At 37.0% G+C, this 14,716-nt stretch overlaps 1 protein-coding gene across 1 annotated transcript in view; it reads right to left on the bottom strand.

Moving 5' to 3' along the window:
- Positions 1–14,716, bottom strand: part of TLK2 (tousled like kinase 2) — a 125,039-nt gene that overhangs the window by 63,832 nt on the left and 46,491 nt on the right. The window contains exons 3-6 of the mRNA XM_052657156.1: positions 12,533–12,604; positions 11,525–11,594; positions 10,473–10,516; positions 9,658–9,753 (exon numbers count right to left, since the gene is read on the bottom strand). Coding sequence (XP_052513116.1) covers positions 9,658–9,753; positions 10,473–10,516; positions 11,525–11,594; positions 12,533–12,604 — 282 coding nt within the window. The remainder of the gene's footprint in view (positions 1–9,657; positions 9,754–10,472; positions 10,517–11,524; positions 11,595–12,532; positions 12,605–14,716) is intronic.

Raw genomic sequence — 14,716 nt, 5'->3', positions numbered from 1 at the left:
TTCACTCTCTATTCTATTCTATTACCATATTATACCCATATGGAAAATATAAAATAAATACAAACAAAAGAATAATATACCACAATTATGTATGGCTTATTAAATGTAAAATGTAAGGATAGTTCATTATTCTATCTACTAATGTAATTCACTACATTAATGTTGGTGTGGGAGGGCAGAGAATCAATATTCTTTCATTTAGATGCAAAAAGATTTGCACATTGTTGGGCAATACTTAAAAAAACTACAGGATTCCATTTATAATTCAACAGAGTATTTTTTCAGAAATAAACATAACTGTAATTAATGGTGCTATACTTGAGATACCTTCATTAAAATTAGGAACTAAACAGGGGTTAACATGTTAATATCACAGTCATTCAACATTATCATAGAATTTTTAGCCAAAGTGATAAGGAAAACAATATGAGGTATAAACACTGGAAAATATCAAACATTAGAAAGTGTCAATTTTGGATGATATAACTATTCACAAAGGAAACCAAACAAATCAACTGAAAAACAACAAATAAGAGTTTAGTAAGATGGCCAAATATAAAATAAATACACAAAAATCAATAACTTCTCCATATATCAACAACTTGATTATAATCAGAACAAGCAGCATCAGGAAAAAATCAGATTCAAAATTATCTGTAAAATACTTAGAAGGAAACAATACGCAGATTACACGTAAAACAAAAACTATAGCTCACTGACAAACATAAAAGACAACCACCGTTAAATGGCAAAACACTATGCTCCTGAGTTCAAATTTTATATATGTCAAATCTCACTAAAAGCCAGTGCTTAGGGCTTTTTGTGTATTTTTGTTTCTGTTTTTGCAAGAAAAGGTGCTGTGGTAGTACAGCGGTCGATCATCTAGAGTCTCCTCTGCTCTTTGGGGAGATTGTTTCTATGGATTTTCACATTTTAGTTCTGAGGTTCACTTGGAAAAATAATCAAAATTAGCCATGTAATTTTTGATAAAGGGTACCAGGGAAACCTGACCAGCTATTAAAACTTACTGCAAGGTAACACTGGCCTCTCTGGTGGCTCAGTGTTTAAGACTCCACCTGCCAGTGCAGGAGACAACCCTGGCTCGGGATGATTCCGAGAAGGAAATGACAACACACTCCAATACTCTTGCTTGGGAAACCCCATGGACATAGGAGAGCCCGGTGGGCTCCAGTACAATGGGGTTGCAAAGACTTGGACATGACTTAGCGACTAAACAAGAAGAACAAAGCAACATTAACCAAATAAGCATAATACTGGTAAAGGAACAAGCAGACTAATCAGTGGCACGGAAAAATCAGAAAGAGACCCATATAAAACGGATGTATAATCTGTGATTATACTGCATTTCTAATTAGTGGGAATTTTATTACAAAGATGACAGGATATGTACATAGATATTAGACAAAAGGAAAAGTACATTACTTCCTTATAGTATACATAAAAATTATAAGAATATATAAACAAATGCTATTATGACTTTCTAGTGGTGAGGGCTTTTTAAACATGACATTAAAAACACAAACCGTATAGGAACATCTAAGAATAAGACAAAACTAGTAATAAGTCATGAAGAGAAAAACATTGATAAATTTGATCACTTCTAATTTTTTGACTTCTGAATGGTGCAAGTGGACATAAACAAGTTAAAAAACAAATTATAAAGAGGCAGAAAATATTCACACCATAAGTGACAATGAGCTAACAATCTTAATAAATAATGTGTTCCTACCCATCAGCAAGACAAAGCAAATACTTGAATAAATAGGCAAAGGAACTGAATAAGCATTAAAAGAGAAATCCAAAAGGCCACTAAACATATGAAAAGATGTTTAATATCACTGATGAAGAAATGCAATTTAAAACAAGGTATTTTTCTCACTAGCAAAGACTATTATGTAAAATTCACTATTAGAAGGATAGGAAGAAATTGGGACTCTCAAACTGCTGATGACCTGCTAGCAATTATGTGATGATTTTTCATTTTATTTTAAACTGATGCATAGTTGATTTATAATGCTATGTTAGTTTCAGGTATACAGAAAAGTGATTCGGTTATATTTATGTAACTGAACACATATTTTCTTTCTCAGATTCTTTTCCTTTATAAGTTATTATAAAATATGAATACAGTTGCCTGCTCTATACAGTAAGTCCTTGTTGGTTATTATTTTATATATAGTAGTGTATATATTAATATGTTAATTTCAAACTCCTATACATCCACCCTTTCCCCTTTATAACCGTAAGTTTGTCTTCTATGTCTGTGGGTCTATTTCTATTTTATAAATAAGTTTATTTGTATCATTTTTTAAGATTCCAATATAAGTGATTTTATATGGTATTTGCCTTTCTCTGTCTGGCTTGCTTCGTTTAGTATGATCATCTCTAGGTCCATTCGTGTTGCTGCAAATGGTACCGTTTCATTCTTTTTAATGGCTGAGTAATATTCCAGTGTGCGTGTGTACACACACCACATCTTCTTTATCCATTCATGTGATGACATTTTAAAGCGTGCATATTCTTTGACTTGGGAACTAACCTTTGGAAATTTATCCAAAAGAAACAAATGCATAAGCACAGATGTACAAACAAGGATATTCATTACAGCATTACTAGAGAATACAAAATATTTAAGTCTATCGTCTAGATAAATTTATACAATGGAAATGAGGGAATCTGCTATATGAACATACATGTATACATATATGCCCACTAAACTATTTAATAATAGCTCTTGTGGAAAGGACTTTATATTTTACCACTTCTGAATTATTGGACTTTCATAATCAGCATGCATCCCTTTATCAGGGAAAACTAACATTTTCACTTTAGAAAATACAAGTAAAACAGACTAATCATAGTGATCTGGAAAAAAGAATTTATAGTTGTTTTTTTTTTTAATCTATGAGTAAAAGCCACACCTCCTTAAAAACAACATTCTTATCCCACCCAATAAATTTAAATGCAGGCTCCAGAATACCTGTAATACTTAACAACAATAATCTCACTACCTGGCACACTGTTATCATTGAAGCTACAATATTAAAACAAATCATTCTGTCATACATTCAATAATTACTTGCCAAGGGCTTAAAAGATCTTTAAATATCTCTGGAAATACAGCAGGTTGGGATGTTTGTACCAACATTCCTTTAGAAAACAACTATAAAGACAGGACAAAATGTTTTTTTAAAAAGATATTAAAAGCATTGAAAAGCTGACAAAATAGTAGGGATTTGTCATGGCAAAATCTAACGGAAATAAGGAACACAAAACAGGTAGTAAAAGAAGCATCAAAGTCACATTTGCCCTAAGAACACCCTAAGATCTTGACTTTCCAATCCCTGGGCACCATGTTGCCAAGTGGATAATCATAGGCCAAAGCCCATCCAGCTTAGGACGCTCAATATGAAACCCTTCCCACTTTAAGCTGTACTTTCAAAGGGTTAAAACATCAGGGAAAAATGTAAGCCAGAAGAAATAGTCCTCCCGCCCTCCGGGAGCTGCAACAGTTGCCTTGGCCATGCAGGGGGTGCCAGCTCTCCTGAGAAAAGTTAATACAATCCAAATCAATACTGCTTGTCTGGTTGAAAGAAACTATCTAGTAAGTCAAACAAACAGAGCAAGCCGCGAATTCAGGAGTTTGTAGAGACTGGTAGACTCTCTAGACACTCGAGAGAAGTAAACAAAAATTCTCCCTGGAGAGACATATCTTCATCTTAGACCTCAAAGAAATCTCACAAATAATTTTTCAGGTACAATGAACAGCACACAGACAACCAAAGCATAAAAGAAATAAAGACGTGAGCAACAACTAGGAAAAATAAGATATAGCAGAAACAGATTTTTTTAAAACTTCAAATACAAAAATTAACAGATTTAAAACAACTATGTCTACCAGATTACTCAAGAAATAAAAGACAGTTTGACTATATCTGCAGGGAACATAAAATAACAAAAATTAAGAATCCAATGCAGCAAATTAGATACACCAAAACAGAGAATTTGAGAACTGAAAGGCAAGAAACTATCCAGAATGGAGCACAGACACCAAAAGAAAAAGAAAAAAGAAATGAAGGGGCATGGTGATAAAGTGAGACAGTCTAACACGGTTCACTGAAATTTTATAGGAGAACGAAAAAGAGAACAGGACTGAGATAGAGACAATGGCTAATAACTATTCAGAAATGGTACAAGACAGCAACCCACAAATACCAGAAGCCCAACAAGTTACATGGAAGAGAAATAAAAGGATGTCTCACAGCAAAACTGCACACACCACCACAAAGTTAAGTAGCCTGGGGGTTGGGGGGAGAAGGGTAGGTGTGGGTAGGGGAAGCAGAGCAGTTTCTTTCAAAGAAATAATAAGTAAATGAAAACTATTTTCTCAGTTGTAACAAGGGGAACCAAAAAAATGGTAACGATATACCTAACTGTGTGTGGGGGAAAAAAAACAATCTAGATATATACACAGCATAAATATCTTTCAAGAAAAAGGGCAAAATAAAGTTATTTCAGCAAACAAAAACCTAGAGAGTTAACCCCCAGCAGATAAATACTGTATTAAGGACTATGGAAGGCAGAAGTAGTCCACTCTTTCACTTCCACTTCTTCCCTAAAGTGGAAGGTGTGATATGTAAAAAGGGAAGAAGTACAAAGAAAGAGGTAAATAAGTACATGGATAAATCTAAATGAACACTGACAGCATAATAATGCTCTGTGAGATATAGATATATATTTTTTAAGGCAAAATATAAACCTATACCACCACCACCAAGGCAGCAGCACAGAAATGGAATCAAAGTTATCATGTAACTAGGCTACTGTTAACATCAAACTCTGGCACATTAAAGACACCTGTGGTAACTTCTAAGAGAAACACCACACAGGATCTACCTACTAGTGGAGGAGAAAAGCATGAAATCATTTTTGAATCCAAATGAAAACAAGAATTGAAGGAAACAGTAACACAGAATAGGCAAGAAATAGGCAACAACAGATGCATTAAAAGCCAGAATATTTAAAACCAACATAAGGATTGTTTATTAATGTAAACAGAATAAATACTGAAGTTTAAAAAAGATTTTTTTTTTTGACCATGCCACACAGCTTGCAGGATCTTAATTCCCCAACCAGGGATCAAACCTAGGCCCCAGCAGTTAAAGTGCTGACTCCTAACCACTGGATCACTAGGTAATTCCCTTAAAAAAGATTTTAGACTGAATAAAGAAAAAAATTTCAACTATGTATTTGTCAGATATACTGAAAACATAATAAATGAAAAGCTGACAATATAAAAACAGAAATATTTACACTATGCAGTGGTTTGAATATACTAATATCAGATAAACTGCATTAAGAGCAAAAAGTATCAGGAGAAATAGAGAGAATCACTTAGTAATACATAAAGGAAAAATATAAATACAGGAAGAAACAAAGTAGACCCATAATCATGACAGTCATGATTACCTCTCTTAGTAATTGACAGAACAAACAGCCAAAAGTCAGAATACAGAAGATTTAAACATGGTGATTAAATCCCATGATTAACAAAACTGTCATAATGACAACACTATAAAGAAAAGCAAATGATAATCACAAAAATTAGAACAGTGGTTGTTTCTAGAGTATTGGGAGGGAGTTGTGATCAGGGAAGGTTTCCAGGGTGCTGGAAATATTTTACTTTCTGACCTAAGTAATGATTAATGGAATTAACTTCATAATGACTGCCTGGAAATATTTTTTTGTGAAGGACCAGACGGAAATATTTTAGGCTTTCCAGGCAACATAACTCTGTGACATATTCTTCTTTGTCTCTACAACTCAAAAAATCTAAAAATCATTCTCGGCCTGGCAGTTGTAGGCTGTAGTTTACCAACTCCTGAACTCACAGGCTCAGAGTTTGTGTACTTTTCTCTATTTAACAAAAAATATAGAAGAATCACTTAGGAGGGGGAAAAGCTAAAATAATTCTTTATCTGTTCTTCTATTCTTCTCTTTCAACAAATAGTCTTGAGTTCCCACTGTGTACCCAACACTGTTTTGGGTGTTAGAGACTAAACACGGAACAAGATCTCTCTTCTATGTCAAGGAGTGAGGGAAACAGTTAAAGTGATTACACCTTTATGTAACAAACAGTGTAAGAGATGGAAATAGTAGTAAATAGAACAAAGGTCCAGTTCTCTTGGGATCAACATTCTGGTGGAAGATGATGGGCAACAAACTAACTGTATAGTTAAAAATTAAGATATGTAAATTAAATAAAAATAAAATTATGCCACACAATGACGACAGTGAATGATCTAGAACACACAAAATGGATGACTTTCACCAAAGTAATGTTGAATGAAAGAAACTAGACACCAGGGTATATTATATACTGTGTGATTCCTTTTATACACTGTATAAAAACAAAAAAAACCTCATCTATGCTACTATTAGAAGTTAGGACAGTAGCTATCCCCAATTGCAGGGAGGGGGCTAATAAATGGAAGGGAACATAAGGGACTTTCTGGAGGGGCTGGTATTTTGTTTCTTGTACTAGTACAGTTGGTGAACATTCATTAAGCTGTAGATGTACATGTATACTCTTTTATATGTATAAATATGAATCAATAAAAATTTAAATATATATATCAAATTTTAAATACATATGCCAGATAGTAATAACTAAGAATTAAAGCAGGATTAGGGGAAAGAGTTACAAGGTGAGAGGGACTGTTATTCAAAGAAGTTGGCCAGGAGAGACCTCTCTTGACAAGGTCATTTTTGAGCAACAGTCTGATGAAGGACTTGCTCATCACGCTATTCTTGGAAAAAGAAATAGCAGGTACAAAGGCGCTGAAGTAGAGTGCTTCAGAGTGTTTACAGAACTTCCAGGAGGCCAGTGCGGCTTGAGTGGCATGAGGAAGAAGGGGAGCAGATGGAGTCAGATGATGTGGGGAGCAAAGATTATGTAGGAGCTTCTAGACCATGTAAGCCTAGAACAGTCTGGACAAGCCCCTGGCCACTTCTGAATAGGATCTGACTTAAATTTTTCACAGAATCATTCTGGCTACTTACTATATTGAAAGTAGGTGAGACACAGGCAGAAACAAGGACACTACTTTAGAGACTGATCAGAGAATCAAGTGAACAGAAAAGAGGGTGGATTTGGGTATTTTTTTAAAAGAAAACAGGATTTTGATGGATGAGATATGGGGCATGAAGTTATGATCTGAAAAACTGGACACAGTAAACTGTTATCTACAGGGACAGGGTAGACTGCAAAAAGAGCAATTTGTTGTGCTAGTGGATTTTTAAAAAATTATTTAGCTATCTTTTCTGGCTGCTCTGGGTCTTCATTGCTGTGTGCAGGCTTCTCATTGAGGCGGCTTCTCTTGTTGCAGAGCACGGGCTCTGGGGTGCGCAGGCTCAGTAGCTGTGGCACACGACCTTAGTTGCTCTGTGGCACGTGGAGTCTTCCCAGACCAGGGATCGAACCCATGTTCCCTGCACTGGCAGGCAGATTCCCAACCACTGGACCACCAGGGAAGTCCTACATATGTTTTTTTAAGCTACTCATTTAGTTATATAAACAGAAATGGCAAGGAGAGGTGCATATGTAATTTTCAGGGAAACTGATGCCCATCACCAGTTCATGCATCCTAAAAGGCATATATGGATAAGAATACAAGTAACCTGGTAGAGCTGGCAGAGGCACATGAGAAAGTTCTCTTTAGATTGCTTGTATTTTCCTAGTAAAATAAAAAAGTAAACTCATCAGTTGAGAGAGTAGAGGGGAAGGAATTGCTGCTGGAAGATTGCAGGAAATGACAAAAATACGAAATATTCATCCAGGAGGGTGAATTAACTATGGAAATATAATAGGACTGGCAGCAACTCAGAGGCTCATGAGGTTGGTGGTCACGAACTTAAAGTGAGATCAGCCAGCATGGGTATATGTGCTTTCCTCTAACCAGGCTGAACTGCTTAGATACAGGCAAGGAAAAAGTGGAAATTCGATTTAATCAGGGCTGAGTTTTTTTCAGGGAAGTATAATGGAGAGAGTGGGGAAAGGGAATCGAAGGATATACACAAATCAGTTGATTGTAACAATGAAGCACAGAATCTAAGATAGGAGGATAAAATGCAATGGAAAAAGGAAATTAAGGTTGGTTTCTATTTTAGCAACCAAGACATACTTAGATTTGCACGATCATGAGGCCCAGCCACCATTCACAGAGGTGGCAGGACTGTCAGTGGATCACTTGAGTACCTCTCTCTTGTCTTCACTTAAGACCTGACTTAAATGGACACATGATAGATGGGTGGTCACATTACTGAAAACCAAATGAAAAAAAAAAAACCTTTTTCAGGAAGAAAAGAGTAGTAAGACAACAAAATTCTACAAATCATATTTGTCCCAAATAGAATATTCTGCAATCCCATTTAACATTTTAAAACATGTAACTGGTTTAAAACAATAAAAATACAGATCTAAGTCTCCTCAAAAGTCAGCTAACAAACCTCAACCTAACCTATCTACACACTGAACATTTACAATATTTTTAAATATGGCAATGATGACATAGAAAAAATTTCAAGCTGAATACATTTTCCTAAGTGCTTTACTAATTATAATCACCCTAATGAACGCATGTTTTCATGAGACAGAAGAGGAAAGAAGGACATTTTTAAATAGTTTAACAATACAGAGACTAAATTACTTAAGAAAAAAAGCAAGATTAATCAAGTCTGCTGAGGCAGAGAAAAGCAACTTTCCGAAACAGAGACCTAGGATGAAAACTTCTGGTCTTCCTTTTCCCTAAGATCTCACAGCAATACCTGAGGCATCAAGGGACATAATACACTCTTATGTACAGGGTTCTCATATGGTATCAACAAATCAGCCAAAGGCACTTGAGGGAACTGACATAAAATCCTACATGAGCTGGTTCAGGGATTCTCAACTTTGGCACTAGTACCATTCTGGACTGGATGATTCTTTGTTGTGGGCGCCTATCCTGTGCGTGGCAGGATGTACACCAGCATCCCTGGCCTCTTCCCAGCAGTTGCCTATGGCATCATTCTACCTACCCTCTAGTTCTGACCAAAAATTACTTCAACATTGCCAAATGTCCCCTGAGGGGATAAACTACCCCGGCCTGAGAACCACTAACTTGGCTGTGATGTTTTTATAGAGTTTCAGATCTCACTCACAGGCAGAGAACAAACCTATCCCAAATCTGTGCAGCATTAGCTTGTCTACTACATCACTGAGCAAGCCATACAATTAAGTCAAATACCAGGAGCTGATCAAAATTTTTTGAAAGGAATTAAACTACAGGAGTATGTATGTCCGGCCAGGATAAAAACCTAATGTTTGGACGGGAACCCCCTTTCTTGATAGAACAATGAGCTGCAGGCCTAGAAGTAATCGATTTATACCGGGAGAACAGGATCAGCTCTTATAAAATGTAAACTGACTGATACAGATTTGAATTTAAGTTAAGTGATTCACAGGTAATGCTATGAACGTTTCTCCTTAAGACTTCACCCCCCCTGGGTAATTAATGGAAGAAAACTTTGCTTGAGTGTTCCTGGGCTTCTTGGTCTCCTACAACAGGTGTCACATTTCTCCAGGTGAATGCTTACCGGTAAGGGATTGGATAAGGAATGTTGCGGTGAGGATCGTGCAACTGGTGGAACACTTCTGCCAGGGCTGGTTCCTGGCCCGCTTCCCCCAGCAAACTGGCCAACAGGGAAAAATGGATATGAATAATTCACAACAGTACTATGCTTCAGATAAGGCGAGTAAAAGATTAATACACAAACAGGTCTTAATCATATATGGTCCCTTTAAGTCTACACATTTTATTCTAGAGAAAATGCCATGTAAGTCAAATTCTGCTATCTTTTCAATGAGATTTTAACAAGAAGCTCCAGCAGAAATGTACCAAGATATAAGGAAAACATGGCTAGAAACCTGAAGGTACACATGTTTTGAAAAGACATAAGAGAAGAATGTTTTCCCTTCTTGTCTCAAAATACATGAAGCAGGAATACAGTGTATGTTAGTGTCCCCTTCAGCAACCACTAAGGATAGGCTGGTGAGCTCACTACAGGTTCCACTGGACTACAGGCAGAGGACAAAAGAAGAGTCCAAGTCATTCCACTTCAACCTTTCTAAGACACAAAACCTAGTCTGGCCAAGAAAACAATCACCTCATTTGTGAATTTTTATATCATCACAGACAAGACACATCATGAACAAATTTAAATTTAGGAAGTCAGCAGCTGTTTCCTCTTATAGAGATGGAGCAACATCAGGCTGATGAAGGTGGGGAGGAAGGGGAGGAGAGCACAGTAAGGGCAATATATTCCTTTCTAAAGCTTTAAATGAATGAAAGGATTTAGGTTCTTTTTTTTTTAAGTCACTAGAGATTTCTTTTTCCAAAAATTTAACTTACCTCAAAGTAATCACTAATTTTATGTCCCCTAGGAGTGCCTTTCCCTGAAAATAAAACCAAAGTAAGTATAGTTTTTCCAGTAACACAAGTAAACCATCATTTGCTAAAGTGTATTATATATTCAATGACTGCCTATGCTGTTACCAATTCAAATGTCAACTTTACTTTTAACAAATGAGCCAAAATACCTGTTTCCTAAGAACAGAAGACAGTTTCCACCACAAAATAAAACACTGAAATAAGCAGTGAAAGAAAGAACTTTTCATAGCTTGCTTTCCTTTAAGATTCACTATGCTTTCTTTTACAAGTACACTAACAAAGCTTATGCCATAACTGTGAATCAAAATAAAACTAAACTATAAACTATACCCCCAACTAAGAGGATAAAAAAATTCAAAACAAATTCATCAGAACTAAATGGTTTATTCTATTTCACAAGTAAATTTATGTGACCTTGTTACTTCGGGAAAATTTTCTCCCACAAAAGTAAAAAATGATTTGCAGATTAAAAGATACAAAATGGGGGGAGGGGCCCTTTCGTTTCTTGGAAGCTCTTCCATTTCATTTATTCTTTCTTTAATTATTTAAAGAAATCTGGCATTATGACCATCATACTCACAGATTTATTCCACTGGGCGCCAATTATTCAACTGAGAGTAACTGACATAAAAGAAGGGTATGTAAAAGGACAGCCATGTACATGCAACCATTTCTGCTTGCCTATTATTAACAAACCACTGATCTAGTGCAAGACATAGTTAAAACTGCTATGCAATCTCTTTTCTGTACAATAAATGCTTATTCTGAAGACATATCCATGGCGAGAAGACTATTAACTTACAACAGGGAAAACTAGAGTCCCCACAGAACTGACACTGTTTTGTCAAGTGTGTATCGAATGGCAAGTCTATAATAAATAGCCGGATACTCCCTTAAGGAATGCAAATCTCCAGTGTTAGGAATCCCTGTACACAAACTAATTAGTGTGAGCTGGAAGTTTCATACTAAGTACATAAGAATTTATATTTTTACTGGTGTGAAATTATTACTACCTTGGCTAGTTTCATATGGTTCAGCTTTTCTTTTCCGGTTTCGCTGGTCATTCTGTTTTTTCTCAGGAGTCTGTTAAATACCATATACATCACAATTAGCATTTTGTTAAATTTTTCACATTATGAAAATTAGAGTGTACATTAAAAATATCAAATTTATAAGGAGAATTAACTGGCTCACAAGTCCTAAACGAGTGTCCTACTCTTAGAGCAGGGTCATAGAAAGAATATAAGATCTGAAATCAAACCATTTATACAATTTTTGGCCAAGTGCTTAAAATATCAGAGCTTTAATTTACTTATCTGTAAATCAGGGTTGCTGCAAAAGCTTAAATGAGCTATTTTATAAAGCACAAATGTAGTACAAGCATCTAGCATAAGGTAGGCTCTCAAATAGCAGCTGTTACAACATTTTTTTCTTTTTGAGGCCACGCCATGCAACTTGTGGGATAGTAGTTCCCTGATCAGGGATTGAAAATCCAGACACCAGCAGTGAAACCGCTGAGTCCTAATCACTGGACCACCAGGGAATCCCAATATTTCTACTTTAAAAGAGCTTAAATCTAAATTTTTTTCCAAAAAGGAAATATCTGCATGATCAGTCAACTGACTATTCTATTCAAAGTCTTATCTAAGTGCAAAGTAAGCGGTTATATATTCAGCTAGGTTATTTGCCTTTAAAAAATAAAAAACTTCAAATTTTGTTACTGTAGTCTTTCAGGCCACAATGACTCACTCTGGTGAAGTACTAAGAAGTGCTAAAATTCAAGGACACCTAGACTCATTCAGCTACAACTGCAAATTTCTACCTTTTATTCATTACTATGATGACAGTAATAAAAACCCATCAGGGCCACATGGCAACTGTGCAGACACAAAGAGCACACAACCCTAAGGGGAATCATTCACACAAACCCTAACAGGACCCCAGAGTCTGCAGTGCTATGGTCTAACCCAGATCTTAAGTGTGCGAATGTGAGAAGTCTTGCGATGGATGTGGCTTCTTACCTCTACTTCTTTATCACTCAAGGACCCCACGCTGCACAAGCTCTGGTTGGAAGACTCACTGTTGAGTGGCCCCTGAAAAGAAAAAAACAAAAAGGAATCAAAAGAAACTAAGATGACAGGAAAAATGAGGAAGAAGCCATGTGATTGTGATATCTAGGTCAAGTCAAAGAAACCAAGAAGTAACTGCAACACCTCTGAGCCAACTTGAAAAGAACTCCATCCATCATATAGTAGAGGGCACTCATGTTAAAATTCTCTACCTAATGTTATTTTCATTTCCTTTATAAACTCTGAACTCTTGTGCAAACTTTCCCCTTCTAGAGTACTTCCACATGGAGCAAGTTCATTCTTTAAGGAAAACAAGCAAGGGAAAAACGATTCTCGTGATTCTTGTATCTTACAGTCGCTATCTGAAAGTTATGTTAAGGGTAAGCCAAGGGTTCCTCATGAAGGGGTGGTCAGAGACCATAATGAAGCAAACACTTTTTCAAATCATGCTTTAAAGAGACTGCCAGCTCAAAAAACAGTTATAAAAGACTGACCTCTAAGCCTAACAGTGTGAGGATCTCTGCTAGCCTGCTGCTCAGAGAAACTGATGAAAATTATTTTTTAAAACCACCATTCAAAGCCTCTGACAATGGTCCCTAAGGGCAAAGAGCTAATGAAGAAACAACCATTCAATAAAATCCACGAAAATTTAGCCTGCAAGGTGACAGTCTGTGGTACCTGAACTAAGATCACGCTTTTCTTCCCATACCCCACCCTCCCGTCTCAGCAGGATTCCAGACTGCTGCAGGCAAGAGCACAAGCCCCCTCCTTCCCCCAGCTCTCAGTCAAGGGCTTCCTTCCTGAGAGGAGCAGAACTTCAGGCTTCTCATTTCGTCCCCAGCACTCTGTCACTGAAGCTAAGTCCCAGCCAAGGACATCAAAGACAGGAAGCTGCCATCTGCCTAACAATGACTTGTGGAAGGGAGGCTCTGCCTTAGCTTCGTACACTGAGAATACTGGGACTCCAACAGGCCTCTCGCTCAGCTCATAAGGTAGTGGTTCCACATCATGAGAGACAAGCTGCTTGCTGTGTGCACCCCATCTATACCTCCGCTCCTGGTATTCAGTTCCTAGAGGCTGAATGTCACTCACAGGAAAGTGTTACTCATTGTCCCCACCCCCAACACCAGAACCCTGGCTTAGATATTTTGCTGGGGGTAAAACGTTGGAACATACAGTACCAAATCTCTTCCCAAAGGACATGACTTCATTCTCAACAGAGTGTGGACAAGTTTAAATCTACAGATACTCAATGGAGACTGTGGCAAAAGGCAAGTGGGAAAATAGTTGTGTAATGAAGATACAGCCTAGACTGTAGGTCAGTTAGTTAGAAACAGAGAACCAAGGAATAAAGCCCCACCAAGGAGGAGTCATCCTGCAGTCAGAATGAATGGCAAACATTCATCAAACAGGTATGATTAAATCAAATCCCTTACAATTATACAGTGGAAGTGAGAAATAGATTCAAGGGATTAGATCTGATAGAGTGCCTGATGAACTGTGGACGGAGGTTCGTGACACTGTACAGGAGACAGGGATCAAGACCATCCCCATGGAAAAGAAATGCAAAAAAGCAAAATGGCTGTCTGAGGAGGCCTTACAAATAGCTGTGAAAAGAAGAGAGGCGAAAAACAAAGGAGAAAAGGAAAGATATACCCATTTGAATGCAAAGTTCCACAGAATAGCAAGGAGAGAAAGACTTCCTCAGCGATCAGTGCAAAGAAATACAGGAAAACAATAGAATGGGAAAGACAAGATTTCTTTAAGAAAATTAGAAATACCAAGGGAACATTTTATGCAAAGACAGGCTCAATAAAGGACAGCAATGGTATGGACCTAACAGAAGCAAAAATTATTAAGAAGAGGTGGCAGGAATACACAGAAGAACTGTACAAAAAAGATCTTCAAGACCCAGATAATCACGATGGTGTGATCACTCACCTAGAGCCAGACATCCTGGAATGTGAAGTCAAGTGGGCCTTAGGAAGCATCACTATGAACAAAGCTAGTGGAGGTGATGGAATTCCAGAGAAGCTCTCTCAAATCCTGAAAGATGATGCTGTGAAAGTGCTGCACTCAATATGCCAGCAAATTTGGAAAACTCAGCAGTGGCCACAGGACTGGAAAAGGTCAGTT

Source organism: Budorcas taxicolor, chromosome 19 (assembly GCF_023091745.1).
Source record: "Budorcas taxicolor isolate Tak-1 chromosome 19, Takin1.1, whole genome shotgun sequence".
Taxonomy (NCBI): domain Eukaryota; kingdom Metazoa; phylum Chordata; class Mammalia; order Artiodactyla; family Bovidae; genus Budorcas; species Budorcas taxicolor.
Note: the sequence above shows the minus strand (reverse complement) of the source record. Positions and strands in the feature narration are given on the sequence as shown.